This window comes from Cervus elaphus, chromosome 8 (genome assembly GCF_910594005.1).
Source record: "Cervus elaphus chromosome 8, mCerEla1.1, whole genome shotgun sequence".
NCBI lineage: Eukaryota > Metazoa > Chordata > Mammalia > Artiodactyla > Cervidae > Cervus > Cervus elaphus.
Genome location: NC_057822.1, coordinates 44,747,629 through 44,775,569, shown reverse-complemented (window position 1 = coordinate 44,775,569; position 27,941 = coordinate 44,747,629). Strand labels below are relative to the sequence as shown.

The window sequence follows — 27,941 nt, the reverse complement described above, 5'->3', positions numbered from 1 at the left end:
ATTGATATGTATTTGAATTTTTTCAACTTGGGGCTTTTATGAATAGTTCCTGTAAACACTGTTATTATACATGTCTTGTGGTGAAGATAAGCACTCATTTTCAATAGAATATACTCAGTAGTAGAAATGCCAAATAATTCTGTTTTAATATGTTTTGCTTTTAGTTAATGCCAAACATTAAAAAATGTTTTTCCTACTTTACTCCTAATAACAATTGTAAAAGTTCCATTGTTTGTTTATTATCATCAGTCTTTTTAGTTTAAATCTTGTACACCCTTCTCAATATTTCTTTCTAGTACTTGATACTTCACAACGCTATTGTAATGCTATTGTAAATTATATTTTTATTTAATTTTCTACTCATTTATGTCTAATATATAAAGACAGTTGGTTTTTGTATATTGATCTTACAGCCAGGAGTTTCACTAAATTCCCTCACTATTTTAATTGTCTTACAGAGTCTCTTGAATTTTCTGTGTATAAAGTTGTATCTTAACAGTTTTATTTATCTTTCCTAATCTTGATACTATATTGTTTGCTTGCTTGCTTGTTTTGAATTGCTGCACTGGGTAAGACTTAGTACAGTTTTTTAAAATACAAATATCCAGATACCACCTCAGACTTGTGAAATCGGAACCTTGGAGTAAAAAGGTCAGAGCATCAGTATTTTTTAACAGATCTCCATGTGGGTGAGTCTAATTTGTGGCCAGAGTTGAAAGCTGCAGTTGTCTTTACTAAGAGAATTGCTACAGATCTTAAGTAAGAGAAAATAGTGATTTTTACAGTAACTTTTACAATCTGTTACCTACTTCTAAATAAATGGAATGGCAAGTGCTATATGTTTTACTGAAATGCCTTCAGAATAGTTGTTTCCCAGCATCATTCTGTTTAAGCAGAAAATGTAGACTGATTCCCAATCATAAAAACAATTTACTACCTCAGAAGAATAGTTAAATACAAGCAGGAAAGCTAAGAAAGATGCTCAGAGATTTGACAATATCTACTCTTGTGTCAAACATTCATTACTCCATAATAGATTTTATAGAAGAAACTAAATGGGATTTTACAAAGACTATAAATTTGGGCTAAAGGTTATTTAGTTGTGATAAAAATATTAGTTAACATTTATCAGGTACTCATTGTGCCAGGCACCCTGCCAAGCATTTTACATGTTTTATGTTATTTAATCCTGACGACAACCCTAAGAAATGAATAGTATTATATTAAGTCTATTTTAAGTTCCTAAGTATTACTGCTTACTATTTAATATGTAAGTAGAACACCGCTGAGAAAGAACACATCAGTAGTTCTTACTTTACACATCAGTAGTTCTTTATTTTAATACGTAAGTAGAACACCGATAAGAACTGGTTATGAGATCTCAACCAGTTACTTAACTTTTCAAAGCCTCAGTTTCATCATCTGTAAAATGCAGCTACTGATGTATTCTTTCTTAGCGGTGTTCTACTTACATATTAAATAGTAAGCAGTAATACTTAGGAACTTAAAATGGACTTAATAATAATATAGGGTTGTTGTCAGGATTAAATAACATAAAACATGTAAAATGCTTGGCATGGGGCCTGGCACAATGAGTACCTGATAACACATCAGTAGTTGCATTTTACAGATGATGAAACTGAGGCTTTGAAAAGTTAAGTAACTGGTTGAGAGCTCATAACCAGTTAGCGGTAGAACCAGGACTGGAGCCCAGAATTGGTTGAGCCCTAGGCCCTTGCTGTCAACCATAGTGGTATATTTTCTTTAAATTTCTGTTCTCGCTGAGGGTAACAGAATGACAAGATGCTAGCTAGCTATTTGTCATTCAGGATTCTGGCCATAGTGGGAGTTCAAGTTGAGAGTTTGAAAGTCAAAGGGAATTTAAAATTTGGACAGAAATGACCAAGAGTTGGAGAAGACTCTTGAGAGTTCCTTGGACTGCAAGGAGATCAAACCAGCCAATCCTAAAGGAAGTCAACCCTGAATATTCATTGGAAGGACTGATGCTAAAGCTGAAGCTCCCATACTTTGGCCACCTGATGCAAAAAGCCAACTCATTGGAAAAGACCCTGATGCTGGGAAAGACTGAGGGCAGGAGGAGAAGGGGGTGACAGAGGATGAGATGGTTGGATGGCATCACCGACTCGATGGACATGAATTTGAGCAAACTCCAGGAGATAGTGAAGGAAGGGAAGCCTGGCCTGCTGCAGTCCATGGGGTCACAAAGAGTCGGACACGACTGAACAACTGAACAGCAACACAACCAGGAGTTATTGAGAATATAATGTCTTGTAATAGTTAACAGCATGGATCCTGGGGTCAGGCTGCCTGGGTTTGGATCCCAGCTCCGCTCTTTACCGGCTATGTGACCTTGGGAAGCTTACTTAACCTTTCTATGTCTCAAATTCCTAATAATACCTGCCTCATAGGATTGGTACAGAGAGTGCATACATTTATTATCTATAAAGTCTAGACCTCAGAATAATATCTATCATATGTAAAAACTATTTTATTATTAAATAAATTAGATTAAAATCAGTATATACATGCTGAAAGCAAACTTTTTTTGTAGGGGAAAGGGTGCCTTTTTACATGACTCACATCCTATTATCCCAAGAAGTAATTCAAGAAATCCTTTGTTTTCTGGCAAAGCAATTCACTTATTTTTAACAGTATGGGGTTCTTTTGGTTAGTTTTAAAGTAAAAATACTAACTTTCCAATACTTAAATAAGGGCTAAATGTGTCTCTAGTACAACCTACAAAATAATAAGGATGAAGAACTTATTTACAAAACAGATACAGATTCACAAACTTAGAAAACAAACATGGTTGCCAGGAGGGAAGGATGGGGAGAAGGGATAGTTAGGGAGTTTGAGATGGACATGTACACACTGCTGTATTTAAAATGGATCACCAACAAGGACCTGCGGTATAGCCCAGGAAATTCTCCTCAGTGTGATGGGCAGGCTGGATGGGAGGGGAGTGTGGGGGAGAATGGATACATGTATATGTATCACTGAGTCCCTTTGCTGCTCACCTGAAACCATCACAACATTGTTAATTGGCTATACTCCAATATGAAATAAAAGGTTTAAAAAAACAATAATAAGGATGTACTGAGCAAGCCAAAAATCTCAGCTAAATCAACAAGAGCAGGCTGGTTTTAAGGTAGGAATCAACCTACTTACCTTCTCTGTGACCCAATAATCCTGACATTGCCTAATTAGGGTACATACTATTATTACCTCCAATTTTCTAGATGAGGAAATGAGGATTTACTAACTTGGCCAAACTCACTGAGCAAGGATATAACAGAGCTAGGATATGTGGTCATGTTGGCCTGTGTACTCAAGTCCAACACATCGCAGATCTCACCACCCACTGGACAGGCCAAGAGAAGGGAGGGAGCCAGCCAGAGTCAGGCAGCTGGTGAGGCACAATGAAGATTGATGAGAAAATGTGGTTTAACCAAATGATGCGAAGTCAAGCTCTATAAACTGAAGTAACTTGCTCTTTACAAAGTAAACACCACCAAGAGTCCCCAGGTTGGAACTTTCAAGTAAACCTTGTTCTGTGTTTATGCTTTATAGGTGAGGTCCACGTGGAAGGTCAGGAACATTTTTACATGGAAACGCAAACTATCCTGGCAATCCCCCAAGAGGAAGATAAGGAAATGGTGATACACCTTGGAACACAGTTTCAGACCCATGTGCAGGTAACAGAGTATTTTGGGAAAATGAGACTCCAAATAGCTGTGTGACAGAGGCCCTTACAACCAGGCTTTCCACTCTAGGGGCCTTTTGATGTCTGCACTCCCTGCATACTTGCCATTGGCTGAAGTCCAGAATGAAGGAAATGGGGCAGATATTTCCCTAAAAAGGCAGACCTTTCACAGATCTGAAAATTGTGCTGCCTTCCCAAAATAGAGGGCAGAGTCCATCTTCCCCTTCTAACAACTTATAGTGTGAAACTTAATCTCAGGGAGGTCAAAGCCTTAATATTGCATTTACATTTCCCTTTGTGGTGCTTCTGAGTTGCATCTCTGTGTGAATGTTTTTATAAATCGGTGGCATACGTGTGAAGTGATTGCATCTTCAAGACATTTTCAGCCCAGTGCAGCAGCATGTGAATTCCAATCCTGTTGTGGTTGAGATTTAACCTCACCAAGGCAAGTAAAGAAAATCCTCTGACATTCCCCTCTTCTGAAACATGGAGCTGTAGGTCCTAAAGCAGTGGCAGGCACAGGGGATCCTTGGCCAGTTCTGGGAGGAGGAGTAATGACAGCCTCACTGAAGGAAGGAGCTGGGGGCTTCCTGGTGGGGCACAGTGAGTTGGTAGCTTGAGGTCCTGAAGGATGGCGAGGCTCAGTAGGTGGAGGAAGCTCCCAGCTGCCATTCAAAGAAATAAACATGTATAACAGAACTAGCAAAACAGCCTATCAGCAGATGTTTAACCCAGAGCCCTTGAGAAGATGCTGGTGCTGAGCCGGGATGTAGCTGCGGCCTCCACTGTTGCAAATTTTGGAGTGGACAGAGATGGAAATATAGGCTTTGACGCTAATCTGCTACATGATCTCCAACAAGCAGCTGGACACCAATATCTTCTGTAAATTGAGGAATTTGATAATGATCACCCCTGAGGTCTCTTTTGGCAGACCATATGTGGCTCTGGGGTCCAGAGGAATAACATGTATGTCCTAAGGTCCTTAGTTATTTCCCATCATCACCTTCTGAGGTGCAATCAGTCATGACAGCAGGCATTTCCCAGGGATAATAGGGGCACTGGGTACTCACAGCCCAAAGCCCATAGCCTGGGGCAGCATCAAAGGCAGGGCCAGTAAAGAATTTGAATAGATATTTCTCCAAAGAAAGTCTGTGAATGACTAATAAGCACATGAAAAGACGCTCACACGTGGCCAAATATTAAGTCGTTTCAGTCATGTCCGACTCTGTGCAACCCTATGGACTGGAACCCACCAGGCTCCTTGGGTTCCTGGTTGGGAAACTAAGATCCCACAAGCCTCGTGTGTGTGTGTGTGTGTGTGTGTGTGTAAGTCACTTCAGTCATGTCCAACTCTTTGTGAACCTATGGACTGTAGCTCACAAGGCTCCCCTGTCCATGGGATTCTCCAGGCAAGAATACTGGAACAGGTTGCCATTTCCTTCTCCAGGGGATCTTCCTGACCCACGGCTTGAACCCGCATCTGTTAACATCTCCTGCATTGGCAGGCTGGTTTTTTACCACTGGCGCCACCTGGGAAGCTCAGCATCATTAAACCACTGTGTGTGTGTGTGCATAGTCGCTCAGTCGTGTCCGACTCTTTGCCACCCCATGGACTGTAGCCCACCAAGCTCCGCTGTCCATGGGGATTCTCCAGGCTAGAATACTAGAGTGGGTTGCCATGCCCTTCTCCAGGGGTCTTCCCAACCCAGGGATCGAACCCAGGTCTTCCGCATTGCAGGCAGATTCTTTACCGTCTGAGCCACCATGGAAGCTCACTAGAAAAATGCAAATGAAAACACAGTAATAGCAGTTCACTAGACAAACAAAGGACAAATAGTAACAAGTGAGAATGTGGAGACATTAGAAGATTTATTCCCAGCAACAGAGCATGAAAATGGCAGAGCCACTTAGGAAACAGCTTGGCAGTTTCTCAAGATGCTAAAGATAGAGTGATCATATAACCCAGCAATTTCACAACTAGGTATCTGTCCAAGGTGGACTTCCCAGGTGGCTCAGTGACAAAGAACCCACCTGCCACTGCAGGAGATGCGGGTTTGATCCCTGTGTCAGGAAGATCCTCTGGAGAAGAAAATGGCAACCCACTCCAGTATGTTTGCCTGGAAAATTTTCCAGGGAGAGAGGAGCCTGGCCGACTATAATCCATGAGGTCGCAAAAGAGTTGGACATGACTTAACAACTAAATAACAGCAAACATTTTCATTAGGAGTGACTGCTTAATAGATATAAGTGTTCTTTGGAGATGCTTAAAATATTCTAAAATTAAGTTACAAAGATGGTTGCATAATTGTGTGAATGCTGTTTTTGCTCAACTACTGAATTTCTCTTACTAGGTAGAGAGGAAGTACATGAGTGAGGAAATAAGCCAGTAAGTTGCACTTACCTGACTTTGGAGACTTACCTCTTTCAGGAATACGTGGCTGCAGCACTAAATATCCCAAGGAACAGAATCGCCTGTCACACGAAAAGAGCTGGAGGAGCATTTGGGGGGAAAGTGAGCAAGCCTGCTCTGCTGGGAGCTGTCAGTGCCGTGGCTGCCAACAAGTAAGACTTACAGTGGCCGCAGGGCAGATGCCACCTATGTCCCCCCAGCCCCGCACCCCAACTTTCATCCCACTGATCATAGCCCTTCATTTCCAAAGGGCATGGTCAGCACGTGGGTGAAGACACACTGGACCTGGAGCCAGAGGGCCTGGGTGTCAGCCCGGCTCTGCCCACTCATTCACAGGGTCACCTTGGGCAAGTCACCTTGGTTTCCTCACCAGTAAAGTGGTGAAAGTAATAACTACCTGTGTCCCAGGGTGGTTGTGTGAAATAAATGTAATCACTATAAATTTTGACTCACTGCACAGATGTAACTAGACGTTACTTTTATGAGTTGCATTGACTTTCACTCATTTAAGTGTTTATGTTTCAAACCATTAAAATAAATCAAGCTGAGGTTGGCTGAGGAGAGGGAGGCTCAAAATCCCAACCTTATGAGGGGCATGTTTTTTCACGAAATAAATCAGGTGTATTGCTGCCTGGGAATGTTCTCTTAGCCTCTGCATGTTCTGGATGGAATAACCAGACCCCAGGAATAACCACGACTTCTGTGAATTAACCTTAAAACTACTAAATTTCACTAAGTATATTCAGGACAAACCTAACTTACCCCTGGTTACTGCTCCAAAAAGAAAGGCTGTGAATGTTCCAGCTCGTTGGCGCTTTCCAACAATAGAGAAGACCATCTAGTAAGTACAGGTGTGTAGGTCTTGGGAGCACTCCCGCAGAAGCAGGAGGAGTGTTCACTAGGCACTTGAAGAAGGAAGAGTCTGAATGCAGCCAGGGGAGGTTGACAAACGATTGGTTCTCCACCCTTTCAGCCTCCACATCCCACTTATAACAAATATATTATCCCCCTTTTAATGTCCCCAGATGAAATTCATAATAGTACAACCTGCTTACACATATAATTGCAAAATAATCATAAAATTCCTTGATGTCATATAAAAAGAAATAAAAAGGAAGGAAACTTAACCAAATAACATGTTATTTCAATATCTGAATTCTCAGATGTGACTAAACCAAAATGATTACAGTAATAGGAGTTCTTTTCCCACATTTTAATACCCCCACAAATTTTCAAAATAGCCTGCAACTACCCCCAATCCCACATTGAGAAACCACGAAACTGAACTATCTTAAGCTTTCTTTCCTTATTTCGATGCATCTCCCCCGTCATGAAGCATCCAGCATGTTAACAGAATCATCTCCTACAGGACTGGCCGCCCAATACGGTTCATTCTGGAACGTGGTGATGACATGTTGATAACTGCTGGCCGCCACCCACTGCTCGGAAAATACAAAGTGAGTGACAGCAGCAAATTCAGGAAACTGCTTACAACACTGTCCGGTGATAACCAACCTATAGTACAGACAATTTACTAAGTTCTGTGCCACTTGAAAGGGACATTGGGATGCTGCCTAAAACTAATCAGAACTTCCTGTTGAGGTCATGGTCTACTTGGTCACCACCCTCAGTGTTCCTCTGGTGACTGTCACATCAAACCATGTGCATAAGCTGGGTATAGACTGACAGCTGTGACCGGATGTGTTTGTGTTCAGCATGGTCTGGTTGTAAAGGACTATTGAGGAAACGGTTTACTTGTTCTATCACTTTGCAGATTGGATTCATGAACAATGGTGTGATCAAAGCTGCTGATATTGAATATTATATCAACGGTGGATGCACTCCTGATGAGTCTGAGTTGGTAAATAAGAAACACACCTTTCCCATAAGTTACCATTGCACTGCTCTTTGTACGAATAATCATCATACAAATTAGACAAATTCTGTGAAGCATTTGAGTTAGAGATAACATTTGGATAAGCGGTTTTGAATACTTGATAGATATGAAGTTTTGTGTTGTTCTGCTTTAACTCAGGTAATGGAGTTCATGGTGCTGAGATCTGAAAATGCATATTATATTCCTAATTTCCGGTGTCGGGGTAGACCTTGCAAAACAAATTTGCCTTCCAACACTGCTTTCCGAGGATTTGGCTTCCCCCAGGGCATAGTGGTCGGTGAAGCTTATATAACTGCTGTGGCCTCTCGGTGTAACTTAACCCCTGAACAGGTAAGTCATCAGTCTGAACACCCTAACAAAATTCTGACATCATTGGTTCAAACATATGTTGAATATCTATGTATATTAATAGACGATGTCATCTTCTAGTCTTGAGGTGTCTGGTGCTAAAGAACCCGCCTGCCAGTGCAGGAGACGTGGCTTCACTCCTGTGTACCAAGTCAATCATAAAACTTGTTAACCAAAACAACAAATAGCACTTCTGATTTTGTGGATCAGTTGGGTAGCTCTTCTGGCCTAGACCAGCTCAACTAGAGTTTTATAGTCTAAAAGACAGCCTAAGCTGGCATGTCTGGTGGTCCTTGGGCTGATTAGTCTAGGGGATGTCTCAGCTGGGAAGGCTGTCTCTGCTTCACAGTTTCTCACCCTCGAGGAGGCTAGCCCAGATCAGCTCTCAAGGTGGCTCAGAGAATGAGTAGCAAGAATGTGGCAAGCCCTAATGCACAAACACTTTTCAAGTCTCTGCCTATATTGTCCCATTGGCCAAACAAGTGTCTTGGCCAATCCCAGAGTTGGTATGAAGCATCCAAGGGCATGAATAAAGTGGAATATTATGGCCATGTGTACACGCATTCTAGCACAGTTCAAGATTTTGAGGAATTAAGTTTCATTAGATCCCATTTGTTTAGTTTTGCTTTTATTTCCAATATTCTGGGAGGTGGGTCATAGAGGATCTTGCTGTGATTTATGTCGGAGAGTGTTTTGCCTATGTTCTCCTCTAGGAGTTTTATAGTTTCTGGTCTGACATTTAGATCTTTAATCCATTTTGAGTTTATTTTTGTGTATGGTGTTAGAAAGTGTTCTAGTTTCATTCTTTTACAAGTGGTTGACCAGTTTTCCCAGCACCACTTGTTAAAGAGGTTGTCTTTTTTCCATTGTATATCCTTGCCTCCTTTGTCAAAGATAAGGTGTCCATAGGTTCGTGGATTTATCTCTGGGCTTTCTATTCTGTTCCATTGGTCTATATTTCTGTCTTTGTGCCAGTACCATACTGTCTTGATGACTGTGGCTTTGTAGTAGAGTCTGAAGTCAGGCAGGTTGATTCCTCCAGTTCCATTCTTCTTTCTCAAGATTACTTTGGCTATTCGAGGTTTTTTGTATTTCCATACAAATTGTGAAATTCTTTGGTCTAGTTCTGTGAAAAATACCGTTGGTAGCTTGATAGGGATTGCATTGAATCTATAGATTGCTTTGGGTAGAATAGCCATTTTGACAATATTGATTCTTCCAATCCATGAACACGGTATGTTTCTCCATCTGTTTGTGTCCTCTTTGATTTCTTTCATCAGTGTTTTATAGTTTTCTATGTATAGGTCTTTTGTTTCTTTAGGTAGATATACTCCTAAGTATTTTATTCTTTTTGTTGCAATGGTGAATGGTATTGTTTCCTTAATTTCTCTTTCTGTTTTTTCATTGTTAGTATATAGGAATGCAAGGGATTTCTGTGTGTTAATTTTATATCCTGCAACTTTACTATATTCATTGATTAGTTCTAGTAATTTTCTGGTAGAGTCTTTAGGGTTTTCTATGTAGAGGATCATGTCATCTGCAAACAGTGAGAGTTTCACTTCTTCTTTTCCTATCTGGATTCCTTTTACTTCTTTTTCTGCTCTGATTGCTGTGGCCAAAACTTCCAACACTATGTCGAACAGTAGTGGTGAGAGTGGGCACCCTTGTCTTGTTCCTGATTTCAGGGGAAATGCTTTCAATTTTTCACCATTGAGGGTGATGCTTGCTGTGGGTTTGTCATATATAGCTTTTATTATGTTGAGGTATGTTCCTTCTATTCCTGCTTTTTGGAGAGTTTTAATCATAAATGAGTGTTGAATTTTGTCAAAGGCTTTCTCTGCATCTATTGAGATAATCATATGGTTTTTATCTTTCAATTTGTTAATGTGGTGTATTACATTGATTGATTTGCGGATATTGAAGAATCCTTGCATTCCTGGGATAAAGCCCACTTGGTCGTGGTGTATGATTTTTTTAATATGTTGTTGGATTCTGTTTGCTAGAATTTTGTTAAGGATTTTTGCATCTATGTTCATCAGTGATATTAGCCTGTAGTTTTCTTTTTTTGTGGCATCTTTGTCTGGTTTTGGAATTAGGGTGATGGTGGCCTCATAGAATGAGTTTGGAAGTTTACCTTCTTCTGCAATTTTCTGGAAGAGTTTGAGTAAGGTAGGTGTTAGCTCTTCTCAAGCTTTTGCACTACAAAGGAAACTATAAGTAAGGTGAAAAGACAGCCCTCAGATTGGGAGAAAATAATAGCAAATGAAGAAACAGACAAAGGATTAATCTCAAAAATATACAAGCAACTCCTGAAGCTCAATTCCAGAAAAATAAATGACCCAATCAAAAAATGGGCCAAAGAACTAAACAGACATTTCTCCAAAGAAGACATACAGATGGCTAACAAACACATGAAAAGGTGCTCAACATCACTCATTATTAGAGAAATGCAAATCAAAACCACAATGAGGTACCATTACACGCCAGTCAGGATGGCTGCTATCCAAAAGTCTACAAGCAATAAATGCTGGAGAGGGTGTGGAGAAAAGGGAACCCTCTTACACTGTTGGTGGGAATGCAAACTAGTACAGCCACTATGGAAAACAGTGTGGAGATTCCTTAAAAAACTGGAAATAGAACTGCCATATGACCCAGCAATCCCACTTCTGGGCATACACACTGAGGAAACCAGATCTGAAAGAGACACGTGCACCCCAATGTTCATCGCAGCACTGTTTATAATAGCCAGGACATGGAAGCAACCTAGATGCCCATCAGCAGATGAATGGATAAGGAAATTGTGGTACATATACACCATGGAATATTACTCAGCCGTCAAAAAGAATTCATTTGAATCAGTCCTAATGAGATGGATGAAACTGGAGCCCATTATACAGAGTGAAGTAAGCCAGAAAGATAAAGAACATTACAGCATACTAACACATATATATGGAATTTAGAAAGATGGTAACGAAAACCCTATATGCAAAACAGAAAAAGAGACACAGAAGTACAGAACAGATTTTTGAACTCTGTGGGAGAAGGTGAGGGTGGGATATTTCAAAAGAACAGCATGTATACTATCTATGGTGAAACAGATCACCAGCCCAGGTGGGATGCATGAGACAAGTGCTCGGGCCTGGTACACTGGGAAGACCCAGAGGAATCGGGTGGAGAGGGAGGTGGGAGGGGGGATCAGGATGGGGAATAAGTGTAAATCTATGGCTGATTCATATCAATGTATGACAAAACCCACTGAAATGTTGTGAAGTAATTAGCCTCCAACTAATAAAAAAATTAAAAAAAAAAAGAAAGATCATGAAATAAAATCATCAATAAAAAATCCTGTATTTCTGAAAAAAAAAAAAGATTTTGAGGAATTAATCTGAGAATGATTAAGAATAAGGAAAAACTGTGTATGAGTAAAAGGCTGTGGGATCAGGAAAATTTTGTCTCAGCACTAACAAATCTTGGGACAGAGTTCATAATAACCGTTCCTACCATTGCTCAGAGTGGTAAAGTTAACTGAGGAAATGCATTTAACCTACAATCTGGAGCATATGAAGTGTTCAGAGTGGTTTCTATTGTTATTATCATTAAGTTTATACATGTATGTTTGCACTTACATATCCACAGCCATTTCAATAATTGTTTTGTTTTTCAGACTCTGTTCCTATCAGGTATATAGCAAAAATGCTTGCCTCTTGTCAACAATAAACATATAGCCTTGAAATTCACTTTATTTCCCTGTCTTTCAGGTTAAAGAAATAAACATGTATAAGAGAACTAGCAGAACAGCCCATAAGCAGACATTTAATCCCGAGCCCTTGAGAAAATGCTGGAAAGAATGTTTGGAGAAATCTTCCTTCTCCGCTAGAAAACTGGCTGCAGAGGAATTTAACAAAAAGAACTACTGGAAGAAGAGGGGGCTTGCCGTGGTCCCCATGAAATTTACAGTTGGGGTGCCCACAACCTTCTACAATCAGGTGAGGTAAAGACAGGTGTCTCTGGCAGAGAGACATGATTGTCTTGCAATCATGTGTGAGGAGGGATGGTCCCCTCCAGGGAGAACAAGAAACGGGGCACTTTCCTATAGTAGGAAACACAGTGGATTTAGGCAAGTGTTGGAAACCATGGGTATTGGAGCAGACCTGGGGCAACACAGTCCCAGGGATCTTAGAAACCATCAACAGAAAAACTCCAGCTCAGGGGGTTAGGCCTTGGACTGGGCCCCAAAAGTGAGTAAATAAGGATCCCTTCCATCTCTTTTATAATTTCTCAGTGACCATAGTCATCTGAAAGTGAGAGATTTCAAAAATGCATAAGAATAGAGTTCTCTTATCCATACAGAACTTGGAATTCCTATATTGAGGCTCAGTGACTACTATCCCTCCTTTTTAATTTCATCTTAAACAGTTTTTCATAGAGTTCTTATTTCAGATTTTATTTTTTTTGGCTTCTATTCCCATCAGTCTCTGAAATATTCTCATAACCAAACCCATACAAAGACAGGCACCCTTACTGGTGTGAATGAGTTTTGGCCAAGCTGGTCTTTTATTAAAACTACCTTTAATATACGCTCTTCCTCAGAGTCTACTAACAAGGTAGAAAGGCAAGTGAGAAGGAGGGAGGGAAGGTCAGGAGAGTTTGAAGCAGATGTTCAGTCTTTCCCCTAGGTAGCGTTTCTCAAGCCAGAATAACAGATCTCCTTTAAAGGAAAACAGAAGTATTCTTGTGGACTCTCAATAGTTGCTTGTTTTTTTAAATATTTTTAACTGTGTGTTAACCACAGAACAAAGAATAAGCTTCTTATAGCTCTTATGCCTTTATAAAACACAAATTTGGAAAATTAATAAAAATAGTAATGATAAATGCCAATAATGTTCAGAATAGTAACATTAACTAAATGTGGTAAATTATGTTGCTTTTCTAAATTAAATCCTCACTTACAAAATGATGATGGCTCCGCTGCCACTGCAGGAGGCGTTTTGTATCCCAAACATGGCCAATCATCCAAATCACCTAGGAGTTTTTAAAAAATGAGTATTTGAACTCCAAGTTCAACCTTCTACTGAATTGGAATTTCCATAATGGGGCCCACATCCCTCCCCAACCACGATTCTTAAGGTCAGCAGCATTTGGAAATTATTACAACATCCCGACTTTCTTCCAGCTCCTCTAGTATCCAGGGCAGGTTGTGCCTGGAAATTGACTTATCCAAGTTCCATTTGTTTGAAAATTAATCTTCATGTTTAGGGAGGAACAAACAATAGAGTTTTGTGCAGGTTGGGGCTTTGGAGAGACAACGGGCATGCCAACCACACAATGCCTCCAGTGGGCAGGACACGTGTGGGAGTGTGGCTGAGCCACACTTCATGTCTCTGCACTAGTGTTTGCAAGTCTGGGGCTTATCGACAGGGCTTGTCTGTAGCTGTCTGTAAAGGTTTTCCTCTCCAGTATAAACAATGAGAAGTTGGCTCACGGAAGCAAAACCATTCATCGGGTAACCTCAGCTAAACTCATGGCAACATTTGTCCACGTCAGTGTCCAAACTGGTTTTATAATTATTATCTCCAGGCTGCTGCTCTTGTCCACATCTATCTCGATGGCTCTGTCTTGGTGAGTCATGGTGGCTGTGAACTGGGACAAGGCCTTCACACCAAAATGATCCAGGTGAGATATGTATTCCTTTTCTCCATTGTGGAAGAGTATCGCTGGACCTCAACCTTGTCTGCATGTGTTGTCCTAAACTAGATGTCCCAGAGTGACTGTACTGCTGTGTAGCTACTACGAGAGAGGTATAAAAGAAAACACAAAAAGATTCTTTGGTTGGCCACAAAGAAAACAGCATATGCTTCACAGTGCCATTTAAAATCTTCTGAATTATATAATCAACATATAAAATCCCCAATGTTCCCTTAAATGTTGGTCAGTACAGGGTAGCTGTACAGTTTTATACTCAGTTCAAAAAAGAATTAAAAGGTTTTTAACTTGTGGGGAGGGAGAATTAAAGTCAATGAAATAAACAGTATTTTTCTTCTGCTCCTGGCAGGTGGCGAGCCGTGAACTGAACATCCCTGAGTCGTATATACACCTATCTGAGACCAACACGACCACGGTTTCCAATGCGACCTTCACAGCTGGTTCAATGGGGGCAGACATCAACGGGAAGGCCGTGCAGGTGACTTTTTTTCATTTCTCAGTCACCCAGCTGACCGTGCTGGAGGGGACCTTGTCCCATCCCTTCTTTTATGGAACATGAAACTGAGGCCAAGAGGGGTCAAGCAGGTGGTTCTAGATCTCTCAGCTAATCCCTGGCAGAACTAAGACTCCAAGTGGTTCCAGCTCCCTCTGCGGGCTTCTCTCCTCCCCCTTGAATAAAGTCTACCTCTAACTGTTCTAATAACTCTAAGATCACTTAAAATCCATTTTGGGGGGGTCTTGCCACCTGGCATGCAAGATCTTAGTTCAACTAGGGATTGAACCCATACACCCTGCAGTGGAAACGCAGAGTCCTAACCACTGGACCACCAGGAAAGTCCCCCACTGGGGTCTCTTTTATTAGCAGAAACTATATCATTGCAGTAATTCAAACGTCCAATCCAAAATTCCAAAATATACTGCAAATTCCACTGTCTTTGCTACTTCCCAGCTTGGGCTTGCAGGCAGAAAGGGGCAGGCATGGCTTCTCTCCGTTTCTCTCCCTACCTTTTCTCCCCTGCTACCATCCTCCTCACCTACATTTCAGAGCCTTATAATGTCCAAGGAAGAGTGAGCGCAGAGATGAGAGGCAGAACGGGTCTTACTTGGCTGGCATCAGTGTAATCTGACTGTGCTACGTCTGATTCCTCCCCTCGCGGGTGCCATCGTAAGCTCCCTAGAGGGCCCCTTCCAGGCAGCTTTGACCTGGGCCGTGCCTCTCTATGGCTTTAGCCACTTGCGACCTGCCCCAGCCCTACCCTGAGGCCCAGGCCAGCTGCCTCTTTTTACTGAGGGACCTCCCCACTTTCAGGAAGCTCTGATACAGGAAAGTAAAAGTGAAAGTCACTCAGTCGTGTCTGACTCTTTGTGACCCCATGGCCTATACAGTCCATGGAATTCTCCAGGCCAGAATACCGTAGTGGGTAGTCTTTCCCTTCTCCAGGGAACCTTCCCAACCCAGGGATCGAACCCAGGTCTCCCACATTGCAGACGGATTCTTTACCAGCTGAGCCACAAGGGAAACTCTGATACAGGGGGTCCTTTTAAATCTAGAGATTAGACATTAGCCAGAGCTGGCAGGCAGGGCAACAGAAATTATTTCATAACAGTTACAGAGTCACCAAAAAATACATACTAGAATAAGATTGCTTTCAAAAATCAGTGGGTAAAGTATAGCTTACAACATGAAAACTTCATTTATTAGTAGAACCATGTGGCTATTGCTGGGCTACCTTTGAGACAAAATAAAATCCTTCATCTGAAGTCTAAAAATGTAGGAGATGTCAAAACAAAGACTTCCCACGCACTGGCTTCCGCTGTCTGGTTTGGACAGAGCTGTCCAGCAGATCCAGAGAGAGCTACTTGGGAGGAAAGGAGAAGCAGTTTGTCCCCCAGTTGTCATCAGACCTCCTACAGCTCTGCAGTGGGCTTCCATGGTGGGTTGATTACGAAGAGCTTTCGAGGTTCACAGCTTCCCAAGGCTGTAGACTCTTTGTCAGCCAACCATCATGCCAGATTTTCAAAAGAACCACATGGAGCAGAAGCTGGGGCTTCATTGGCTGCAAAGGAGACAGTGGCTCTAGCCCTGGTGTAAATAGGCTGAGGAAAGTGAAGTTGTTGATTTCAGAACCCCAGAATTCTTTTTTAAATCTCAAGTCATTTATATGGGAGTAAAGTATAGGAAATAGCTATAAAAAAGAAAAAATGCCTTGAAGAAAAGTCCTGAATAATTTCAAATTAAAAGCAGCAGTAAGAGGATGAGGTAAACCAATACACATTAGTACAGTTAGGCCTACAGGAGTAGAGATTGACTAAGTATTAAATACCACAAAGCATAGAAAGCAGCAAGCAGAGAAGATTGCTTTCATTTTGGTTTTGTCTTCTGAATTTTGTCTTAAAATGGAATGGTTACATACAGAGAATTCTATTAATTAGAAAAAAAAATATCACCCAGGGTGGCATCCACAGCGCAGACATCACCCAGAACACGTGTACCTCTGGGGACTTGGTGAATAGGAGGATGGCGCCTCCCAGAGAAGGCCCTCCAGGGCCCCAGCCCTCCACCTGCAGACTTGGTTCAGAAGCAGACTCCGGCCTGCAGAGACCCCAGCTCTGGGGAATGCATATCAAGGTCTTGGAGTAACTCTGAAGCACCTCTCCCTGGGCTCAGCATGGGGAACGCTCTGCCTGCCCCTTCTCCCCGAAGAGATGGAGACCCCAGCGCACCAACATCCTTCTCCTTGTGACACCCTCTCCCTCATTACAAGTTTCTAGTCTCCTGGCTTCGGCCCCCTGATCCCACGGAGGCAGGTGCGGGAGGGTGTGTGCAGCCACCCTCTCTCTGCATTTCCTGCGTAGGAGGTAGAGCACTGCTGCGGTCCTTTAATGGACCGGAACTGGTGGTCCGGAGTCGACGATAAGAAAGCAAAAGAGAGAAAGAGGCTAGTATTTCCTGGGTGATGCAGAGGACCAGTAAAGACCTAGGACAGGGCTTGTACCACTCACAGAGGCACAGGGCGTCCTCTCAAAGAGGTCTTGAAAGCCTGAGAAGGAAAGTGAGCTCAGCAGGTTTTTATGCTCCAGAGAATTAGCCAGAGAGAGAGAAAGAGAAAGAAAGACATGGGGACCCAAGTCTCTAGTGAAACAAGGGTATTTTATTAGCAGAAATGCAGGCTTATATATCTTTAGTAAAATGATTACTCAGCCATTACAAAGGATGAAATCCCATCAATTGCAACAAAAGGGATAGTCTAAAACATACAACGTCACTGACGCTGAAAAGAGTCATTGAAGGGAGCTACTAAAAAGAATCCAAGCAGGTACCCTTTCCCACGATCTCAATCCTGAGAACTGTGTGCAGCTCTACTCGTTCCCAGAATAGGAACTGATAAGGAACAGAGAATCCTTGAGAAATGGCACACAAATGAAGAAAAGTACAACATACTGGATTCCTTAAAGTTGAACATCCCCTGACAATTCCCCCTTTTTTATTTTTTCATAATTGGGGGTGCCTGTAGATACTTTAGTGGAAAAGGTCCTGACCAAATGAGTTTGTTTAGCTTGAATAATTTTAGTTGAAAGGCATTGATATAATATGCATATAACCACTAGGGCAATTATTAGCGTTATAATGTTAGATCTAATACTATGTATAATGTTTTGTAACCATCTTCGAGGGTCTAGCCCAGATAATTGATCAGCTAAGTTGTTTAGCTAAAGTTTTCAAATTAGTGGAAGAGGGTAGACTTTTAGAAAAGGTTTCAAAGATTTCTTTTTGTAATAATTGTACATTCAGAGAGGCATTATCATGTATGTTTTGTAAATGAAATTTGATCTGTTTCCAGTTGTAGGCACTATGATTGAATTGAACAGGAGTAACAAAAAATTGAGTAGGCCTCCAATCACATTTTAGTATCACTTGTTTTTGTAAATCTATTAATTGATCTCTGACCCACTTGATGGCTGTTTTTAGTTCCTGTATTTCATCTTGAATTTTCTCATCTATCTGAGCCTGAGTGGCCCACATACTATGAGCATCTTTAGTCCAATTTTGGATAAAATTATGTGTTTGAGTTGAAGCTTGTAAAGCAATGCCAGTGACGGCAGCAGTGGTGCAAATAGCTATTAATCCCAAAATGCCAAGAATCAGCCATCCAATGAATTGTTTAGATCGTCAAAGTAATTTAGTAAGTAACCGGGAAGTGAGCCCAGCCATGGGGCCCTCTTCCCAGGGCCGTTGGAGATTTACTGGTAACCACAAATTACATAGAGATTAAAGAATCAAAAGGGATTTATTTTTTTAAGGAAAGAAGAGTTAAGACAGGTATATAGTTTGCAATTTATACAAGTTACAGAACGTAACATTTTATTGAATTGTAAGTTTCCTATAGCTATAACAAAAGGAAGGGAAACACAAGCTTGTTTGAAATATGATTGATTATAGTGAAAGAAATAATTACTATGACTACAACTGGTCCTTGTGAAATGTCCGGTCCAAGTCCCAAGTTCTTTGGTGTTTGCAGCAAGTTTTTAGATGTCTCATTGTTCAGGCCCAATCTGTTTATCGAGGACAATTCAAGGACGAGGGGTGCCATTCCACCATCAAGCCAGTCAAGAAGTCTTTTGTCATGGTAATGTTCCATCGTAGTATTAGTAACCTACCATGTTACTTGAGTAGCATAGTCACACACAGTACTGTCAATATCATCTGAGCAGTTAGATAACTACATACCATGGGGTCCCCAATTGACACTGGTGTACTTAGCCACAAACATCAATTTTCCTGATTTGGCTTGACATTTGTCCCAACGAACAGGAGCATATTTAAAGTTCTTATAAGTAAATCCTTCATATAATGTTTTTTGTCCTTTTCCATATTGACATGGTTTTCAGAAAAATAAAGGGCAGTAGATAATCCAAGCAATGTCTGAAAATCCTCTTTTGGAGGCAAGACGAAAGCCCAAGTTTGTCAGCTAACGTTAATGCTTAATTTTGCTGGGCCCATGCACAGAGGAAGGACTTCATGACCTAGAGAAATATTAATTAGTCTTCCCTCCTCCTCAGGGTGTGACGGCCCTTTCATACTCCAGGGAGAAGGCATATGTATGGAATCATTGGTTGATACGATCGGTCTCTTTTTTGTCCATTCTACAACCTGTAATCAAGGGGGGTTGGGTATGTAAGCCCAGTAAGTATGATTAGTTACTTCAGCTTGAGTGGGGGAAATGAAAGCAAGCAAAGCAAGCATAGCAACAAAAATATTTTCAGGACTCCAAGGCATTTCCTGTTGAGAAATCAGATTTTCAGTTTGATTAGTAAGGGTTTTTATTTGTCTCCAAGAGGGGAGATCATAAGGTTGATGCCGCCAAGGGTGATGCTTTCTGGAGATCTTTAGAGGCATCATGGCTCATATTGGAATTTCTTCCTCCTGGGGTGTTTACTGTTTCACCTCTAGTTTGAATGCCAGGGGGCCCCCTTAGGTCGAATCTTCCAAAGAGGAAGCCATGTGAGTTCGTTGGATCTATCTGGAGAAATACAAGCATACTCCTTTCCCTGTAAGATTAGTTTCCCAGATTTTCATTGATTAGTTAACCCATCTTGGTACCAAATGGGCAGAGGAAGAGAAGTGTCCTTCAGTTCCTCAAAATGTTTTTCTGCTCTCGCCAAGATATCTCCCTGCGGTAAGTTTTAAAAATTTAAAACAAATAAAACTGTATTAACAATAGTCATAGGTTTAGAGAATATCTTATGTTGAAATCTAGTAAAGTCTGCTTTAGATAAGGAAGACAGTAGTGTTCCTGTGTATGCCCCCTTTTTAAATTTTTTTATTTGTAGTTTTAATGTGTGATGTGTCTGCTTGATATGTCTTGTGTCTGTGGATATAAGGAATACCTGTAATATGTTTAATAGAAAATGTTTGTAAAAATTGTTTGAAACAACTTGAAGTATAGGTAGGGCCATTGTCTGTTTTTATAGAACTAGGAGTTTTCATTATAGCAAAACAGTTATAACATGTTTTGTAGCTTCACCGCGAAGAGGTGTGGCCCAGATAAATTAAGAATTTGTGTCAATACAGGTGTGTAGGAAAGAAGGAGAAAGTTTAGGGCAATGAATTACATCTACCTGTCATAGTTTATTAGGTTGTAATCTCTGAGGATTAATATCTTGTGTAACGGGTCGAAGATGTAGAGGTCTACAAGTAGAGCAATTATTAATAATTTTTTAGCCTGGCAGTATGGGATTTTTTTATAGCTGGTGTAGAGAGCCAACATTGTGCAACAGAGCATGTTGTTTCTCTGGAGTAGCAAAGGAAACGAGTTTATCAGCCTGTTTATTACCATCAGTCATAGGACCGGGAAGACAGGAATGTGTTTGAATATGTGTAATATAAATGGGAGAAGTGTGGTTTTTAATAATGGATTGTAGTTTGAGAAAAAGTTATTGAATTCCACCTATTATTTATGGTGGAGGTTTTTATATTTTTTAATACAAAAACTGAGTATAGGAATCAGAGACTATATTAATGGGGTAGGGATGTAGGCAAATAACTTGAATAAGGGCATATAATTTATTTTGTTGAGCAGAATGGAATTTAGTGTAAAAGACTTTATATTTTTTGAGAGACTAGAATGAGGCTTTGGCGTTTTTAGTCCCATCTATATAGAAAACTTCAGCTTGAGGTATAGGCTGTGGGCTGATGATGTGGGAAATAATAAATTTAGTATTTTTGAAGAAATTTCATAGCTTGTTAGTGGGATAATGAAATGAAATTTTTTCAAAATATTTTAGAAAAGCTATTTGGAAATCAGTAGAAGTTTGTAATGTATTTTTGAATTGAGATTTTTTAATAGGTATTACAATCTTATGGGGATTGGAGCCAATTAGAGTTTTAGTCTTATTTCTTTTATTGATAATGATTAGAGCAATTAAATCAAGATAGGGTGTAAGTGACTTTATTTTTCTAAAATGGGTATAGATTCATTTTATTGGGTGTTCTTGTTGGGCAAGAGGTCTTGTGGGAGAATGAAGAGAGGGGAGTACAAATAATTTTAAAGGTAAATCTAGTCTAATGTGGGTAGAAAATGTTTCTGTAGTTTATTTTGTACTAAATAGAGTTTCTTTCATTTCTCTTGAGAAAGTGATCAAGGGCTATTTAGATTAGGATCTCTTTTCAAAGTATTAAATAGATTAGTTAGTTGACAATTAGCAATGTCCAAAGAGGGGCTAATTCAATTTATATCACCTAAAAGTTTTTGAAAATCATTTAAGGTGGATAATTTATCAGTACGAATCTGTGTTAGTTGGGAAGTAATACGTTGCCTATTAACAACAAATCTTAAGTAATGGTAAGGCATAGAGGTTCGAATTTTTTTAGGGGTAATGATTAACCCAAAGTTGTAAGCATTGTTGAGCTATATCAAACATGTATTGAGTTTTTAAAACAGATGGAGCCGAAAGCAATATATCATCCATATAATAAATAATAAGAAAGTCAGGAAATTGTTTTTTCATAGGCTCAAGGGCTTTAGCTATGTAGTACTGACACATGGTGGGAGAATTTATCATTTTTTGAGGTAGTACAGTCCATTGATATCGTTTATGAGGCCCGATGTGATTAGGAAAAGGGAAGGAGAAAGCGAATCTCTCTCAGTCTAAAGGGTGTAGAGGTATATTAAAATAGCAATCTTGTAAATCAATAATAATAATGTGTCAATCTTGAGGAATAGTGGTAGGTGATGGGATCTCTGGTTGCAATGTACCCATAGGTTTCATAGATGCATTAACTTTGTTAAGGTCTGTTAAGAGACGCCATTTGTGAGATTTTTTTTTTTATAACAAAAATAGGAGAGTTCCAAGGAGAGCAAGATTTTTCAATATGTTTTCATTCTAATTGTGTATCTATAAGTTTTTTAGCAGCCTGTAATTTTTTTTTAAAGGGGCCACAGCTCTGTCTCAATAGGCTCGTCATTTTTTTTAAGTTATTTTAATAATTATTTTGTTTGTTAAATGAGCAGTGGCCCCTAGGGAAAATGTGGAGTGTATTTCTGAGTTTGTCATTGTATAAGTAAATCTCTTTTTATTAGATTAAGGGGTATATCTATCACATAAGGTCTTAATGTTGTAGGTTGGCCTTTTGGCCCCTCATATGGATAAATTTGAGTACTCTGATAAACCTCTTATACTTTGGTTTGAGAAATTTTTGCAATTTGGCAAGAGATTTTTTGTATAGGCCAGGATTTGGACCATAAATATTTGGATAGAATAGTCATATCAGATCCAGTGTCGAGGAGGCCAGAAAATCTTTTACCATTAACTTTGATATTTATATTTGGTCGGGCATATTCAGATATCAATGATGTCCATAAGGATTGTTTTTGATCTGTACTGTCAAATCCACCTGTCCATACAGCATTAGAGAAGTTAATAGAAATGTAAGGTAAAAGAAGTAAGTGAGCAATTTTGTCCTCCTTTGTGAATTGCCATAGAATCTGAGATGACATCATAATTTGAATTTTTTCTTTATAATCTGAATCAATTACTCCAGGGTGAACAGTAATTTTTTTTAGAAGTCAAACTAGATTGGCCAAGTAAAAGACTGAAAATTTGTGGGAGCAGGGGACCAAAAATTCCAGTAGGTATTCTAGAAGGGACTGAGGGTAAATGAGAAAATCATATAGGGCTGGTATATCAATGGCAGCACTGCTGGATGTTAAGGGTTTGAGGGAAAAGATGGAAGTCGTCCCTGGCTTTTGTTGAAAGGGACCTGGGGGTTCCCCTGCTTGGAGTTTTCCGGAATAGGTTTTTCTTCAATACCAAATTTAGATTTACAATCTTTGGCCCAAAGTATTTCTCTACAGCAGTGAAGACAGATTTTTGAAGGTTTTTTATTAGCCTTCTTAGGGCAGTCTCTTTTTAAACGGTTTTTATCCCCACATGTAAAGCATCTTTTATTTTTCCTTTTAAAGCAAGCAGCCATTGTTTCCACTAGCATTTGCATCTTTTGAGTTTTTGATCTTAGATTGTGACAAGCCTTCAAATAATCAGTAATAGTCTCAGTCTCATGAATTGGAGCTATAGCTTTTTGACATTTCTGATTTGCATTTTCATAAGCAAGTAATTTTCCAAGCTGTTTTTTTGGCTTCTTTTCCAATTACAGTATGGGAAATAGTAGTTTTTAATCTAGCTAAAAAATCAGTATAATTTTTATTAGGTCCTTGTAATATTTTAGTGTAGCTACCTGTAGGCTCTCCTTGAGGAGTAATTTGATCTCAAACTTCAAGAGCCACTGTTTTTAATTGTTCATGTAACAATGGAGGGCATTGTATTTGAGCTTCTATGGCATCAAATTGTCTGGTGTCAGTTAACATTTCAAAAATAATTTGGTTTTGGGAAGCGCCAGTTCGAGCATTTTTGTTAGCATGATCTCTGGCTACATCATGAAACCACATTGTCCATTGAAGATATTTTCCTGGTTTAAGGAGAGCTTTTATTAAAATTTGCCAATCATGTGGAATAAAATTCTCAACAGAAGATGTCATAGCATTTAGAAGCTCTTTAGTAAAAGGCAAATGTGGACCATACATAATTACAGCCTTTTTCATTTGTTGCATGTGAAAGAAGTTAATACCTTCATATAGAGATATTATGTGTCCTTGAGCATCAGGATTTCTTAAAATTGGAAAGGCAGAAAAACTATTAGCTTCAGAGACTTGTGATTGCAAAGCCAGCAATTCAGAGAGCCTCTGTCACGAAGGAGAGCAAGCAAATGCTGATTTTTTGCAAATACGAATCTGTGCTAAGGACTTATTATTATCTAAAAAAGTATTGCCAGTTTTGGTGTCAAAAGGTATCTCAGGAGAGTCGTCGTCAGAATCATTAGGTTTTAGCAAAGGAGAGACTTTTGGAGTCGCACCTGTTGGCAGAGGAGGAGCATTTGGAGCAGCTGGCATAGGATTAGTAGGAAAATTCTGAAATATTTTATGTTGTTTTAATTGGGCCTTTTGTAAAAGTTTTATCATCTAATTCATATTCATGTAATAAGTGTTCTGTCTGTTGTCAAATATCAGGAGGGCTAGAATTACCTTGGAATGGCAGAACTACAGCTTTAATGAGAGCCCACGGGGGCCAGAAATCAACTGGAATATTTTTTCCCCATCTGGTGGCTCATTCAACATTTTCTTTGACCTGGTGCCAAATTTCTAAATCAAAACTGCCTTCATCAGGGAACCAAGGATTACATTCAACCACTGTTTGAAGGCAAGCCTCTATTAGTTGGTGCAAAACCGAAAGTCCCTGAACTTTAAACAAATGGTGAAGTAAAGTAGAGAAATAATGGGGCTTTTCAGCCGTTTGACCCATGTCTTAGTACTTACCGACCTCAATAGGTCCCGAGTCACTCCGTCCAAAATGCCACGTATACCAGGTCCCTGTTCAGGCGCCACTTGTTGTGGTCCTTTAATGGACCAGAACCTGGTGGTCTGGAGTCGATGATAAGAAAGCAAAAGAGAGAAAGAGGCTAGTATTTCTTGGGTTATGCAGAGAACCAATAAAGCCCGAGGATAGGGCTTCTACCACTCACGGAGGCACAGGGCGTCCCCTAGAAGAGGTCTTGAAAGCCCGGGCAGGAAAGTGAGCTCGCCAGGTTTTTACACTCCAGAGAATTAGCCAGAGAGCAAGAAAGAGAAAAAAAGACATGGGGACCCAAGTCTCCAGTGAAACACGGGTATTTTATTAGCAGAAATGCAGGCTTATATATCTTTAGTAAAATGATTACTCAGCCATTACAAAGGATGAAATCCCATCAATTACAACAAAATAGTCTAATACATACAAGGTCGCTGATGCTGAAAAAAGTCATTAGAGAGCTACTAAAAAAAATCCAAACAGGTACCCTTTCCCATGATCTCAGTCCTGAAAACTGCGTGCAGTTATACTCGTTCCTGGAATAAAAACTGATAAGAAACAGAAAGTCCTTGAGAAATGACAGACACACACACAATAAGTACATCATATTGGATTCCTTAAAGTTGAACATCCCCTGACAGAGCACCTTGATTTGGAATGAGGGGCTGTTTGTCAGTTACTGGTCTCATTCTTATGGGTCCTTAGCCTAAAATGAGTTAGCAAAGCCTTTTAACATCCTGTCAGTAAGCAACAAGTTATTAAATAATAATAAAGAAAGAAAAAAGAGGTGCAATGTCATGTGTCATGAATCAAAGGAAGTTATGAAAAGAGCAAGTGGATGTGTTGAGGGTGCCATCTTAGGCAGCAGGGAAATCAGGCAGGTGCTAACCCTGAGCCTGGTACCTGAACAGCCAGGAGGGAAGCAGAGTAGAAGGCAGGCAGGAGAGGTGAGACAGAGAACTGAGGGCTGAGGCAGGCTGTACGTGCTCACTGTCAAAGCTGGATATGGCTATACGGAGAATATTGTATGACCCTCCTTACTTTGGCATATTTAAAATTTTTCTATCATGCCAAGGAAGCCAGAAACATTAATATCTGGCATTTGGAGCTTCAGTAGGAGGAGGTGACCTTATTGGAGAACATAAAGTGTGAGAATTCTACTTAGGAAGAAAAGGCATTCAGGAGGTTATGAAAGAAGGACAAAATTCTCTGCAACATCTCACTTTCTTAAGGGAAAGCTTACCTCAGGAGCCCCTCGCACTGTTGGGTGTAAAGCTTTGACACAGGAGCATGTGGTCAGGGTGCCAGTGAGGGGAAGAACAGCTGAGCTGCAGACAGGCGGGAAGTCTGTGACTCAGGTTTGTCTTGAACGTGGCATACCAATGAAGGTATCCATTGGTAATGAGGTCAGTATTGAAAACTGAATGAGACGGCAAAGGCAGATTTATGAAAACAGGGCTCTCCCTGATGCATGAGAAGCCAGAGGCCATTCCCCAAAGACGAGATGACAGAACAGAAGGAATAAAACCAAGAGAGGGTGTGAGGGGGGCTCTGAGGCTGAGAGGAGTAACTAAGGGCAGACAAGTAAATAGATTTGCATTTGAATTGAGTGGAAGCCAAGTTGAGGCCCACCAACACCTGGGGATCAGTAGGGGTAATCTTAAGGGTCTGAGATTTCACCTCAATAATTTTTACTTTCATTTCCATTAAAATCTTTGAAAAATTAAAGCAAGCATGTTTTGCACCATCAGAATATCACTTTATAAGTGGAGTATTGCCATGAGATCTCTTTGTCCACATTTGGGACCAAAAGTATACTTTGTGTCAAGGTAACAATAGCAGAGATGGACTTGATACATGAATGATGTTTCCTTGCCCAGTGAATAGCGAATGATGGCAAAGTATGAAGTGCAAAATAAAAGTCCATAGCAATTTAAATAAGAGAGAAAATTGATCCGTCAATTGGCACACACTAGGCACATGAACTCCGAAGTATGTATGCCTCAGCACTCCAGACTTTTCTTCATTCCAAGCAGCAGTTTAGCTCCAGAAAACATCAGCAGCCCACTGAATTAATGTTATGCTGAATTTTATTGGTCTTTAGATTGGTTTGTATGCTTTGTCATTTTATTTTTGCTTTAAAGTTATCAAAGAGCTATAACTATAAAGAGACTCTATCTAACTTTATGTTAACACATATTTAAACAAGATGATAAAAATAATTTTCAGTCAACACCTCAGGAGCCACAGGGATGTCTGTCTCCCTCAGAGGGTTTCCATTCATGACTCACGTTTAAGAAGCCCTGCCCAGAGGACTAGGAGGCAGGTTCACAAAACTGATCATCTACATTTGAATTGATTTAAGTATTCTGCTGTTCTCTGAGGCCTTCATTTCTGATATTTCAAATATTTCTTTTTAGAATGCCTGCCAAATTCTTAAGGCCCGTCTTCAGCCAGTCATCAAGAAAAAGCCTAAGGGAACATGGGAGGAGTGGGTGAGTGTTCTCTTTATCACCCTTGCCCGGAAAAGGGCAAATACACCCTGGTGGGTCAAATCCTGCGTGCACAGACCAATTGGTGGTGCCCTTTCATGAACAAAACATTTCTTAACATTACTTCTTCTTTTCCAAAAGAGTAAGAGAGATGTCTGTGTTCACTGCAATGTGACTTTATTTCAGAGCCCAGTATCTCACAGAGCACAATGACAGCATAAGTAGTAAGTGTTAGTCACTCAGTTGTGTCTAACTCTTTGTAACCCCGTGGACTATAGCCCACCAGGTTCCTCTGTCCATGGAATTCTCTAGGCCAGAATACTGAAGTGAGTTGCCATTTCCTTCCCCAAGGGATCTTCCCTACCCAGATATTAAACCCATGTTTCCTGCCTTGCAGTCAGATTCTTTACCATCTGAGCCACCAAGGAAGCCCTGATGACAGCATAAGGTCTAAACTGAAACACACCCAGTTTGCTGCCCTTCCCTGTCACTGCCCAGGCCCCCTGGGCCTGTCCCCAGGGGCCTCAAGGCCTTGGTTTTCTCACCAGAGCAACAGAGATAATAGCATCCTAATATCAAAAGATTACTCTATTTTAATAACTTTATAATAATTATTTAATTACTATAATTATACTAAATACAATAAGCTACATTCAATTAATATAATGATTAATTATTTTGTTTTTATTATTATAGCCATTAGTAGTAGTATTCCCAGCACTACCCAGTTTATTCCAGCAGGGAAGCTGACATAATACACTGAGACAGCCATTCAAATTACTTGGTAAAAAGTCAGGGAAAGAATACATACATGCATATACACATATACATATATGTGTGTTAAATATAGATATACATACCTGTGTGAATACCTAATGTACACAAGTGCATGAATGTGGCCTAGCCCGTTTTCTAATTTAAAAAGCCAAAAAGGGTGAAAAAATAATAAACTTCACACTACAACCT

The 27,941-nt window shown here is 40.2% G+C and overlaps 1 protein-coding gene across 2 annotated transcripts in view; it reads left to right on the top strand.

Moving 5' to 3' along the window:
- The window catches only part of LOC122698813 (aldehyde oxidase 4), an 82,224-nt gene that overhangs the window by 42,124 nt on the left and 12,159 nt on the right, over nucleotides 1-27,941 (top strand). For both annotated transcript variants that reach the window (XM_043910439.1, XM_043910440.1), the window contains 9 exons: nucleotides 3,592-3,716; nucleotides 6,153-6,286; nucleotides 7,504-7,591; nucleotides 7,909-7,995; nucleotides 8,170-8,361; nucleotides 12,138-12,365; nucleotides 13,957-14,052; nucleotides 14,432-14,560; nucleotides 26,904-26,978. In XM_043910439.1, coding sequence (XP_043766374.1) covers nucleotides 3,592-3,716; nucleotides 6,153-6,286; nucleotides 7,504-7,591; nucleotides 7,909-7,995; nucleotides 8,170-8,361; nucleotides 12,138-12,365; nucleotides 13,957-14,052; nucleotides 14,432-14,560; nucleotides 26,904-26,978 — 1,154 coding nt within the window. The remainder of the gene's footprint in view (nucleotides 1-3,591; nucleotides 3,717-6,152; nucleotides 6,287-7,503; nucleotides 7,592-7,908; nucleotides 7,996-8,169; nucleotides 8,362-12,137; nucleotides 12,366-13,956; nucleotides 14,053-14,431; nucleotides 14,561-26,903; nucleotides 26,979-27,941) is intronic.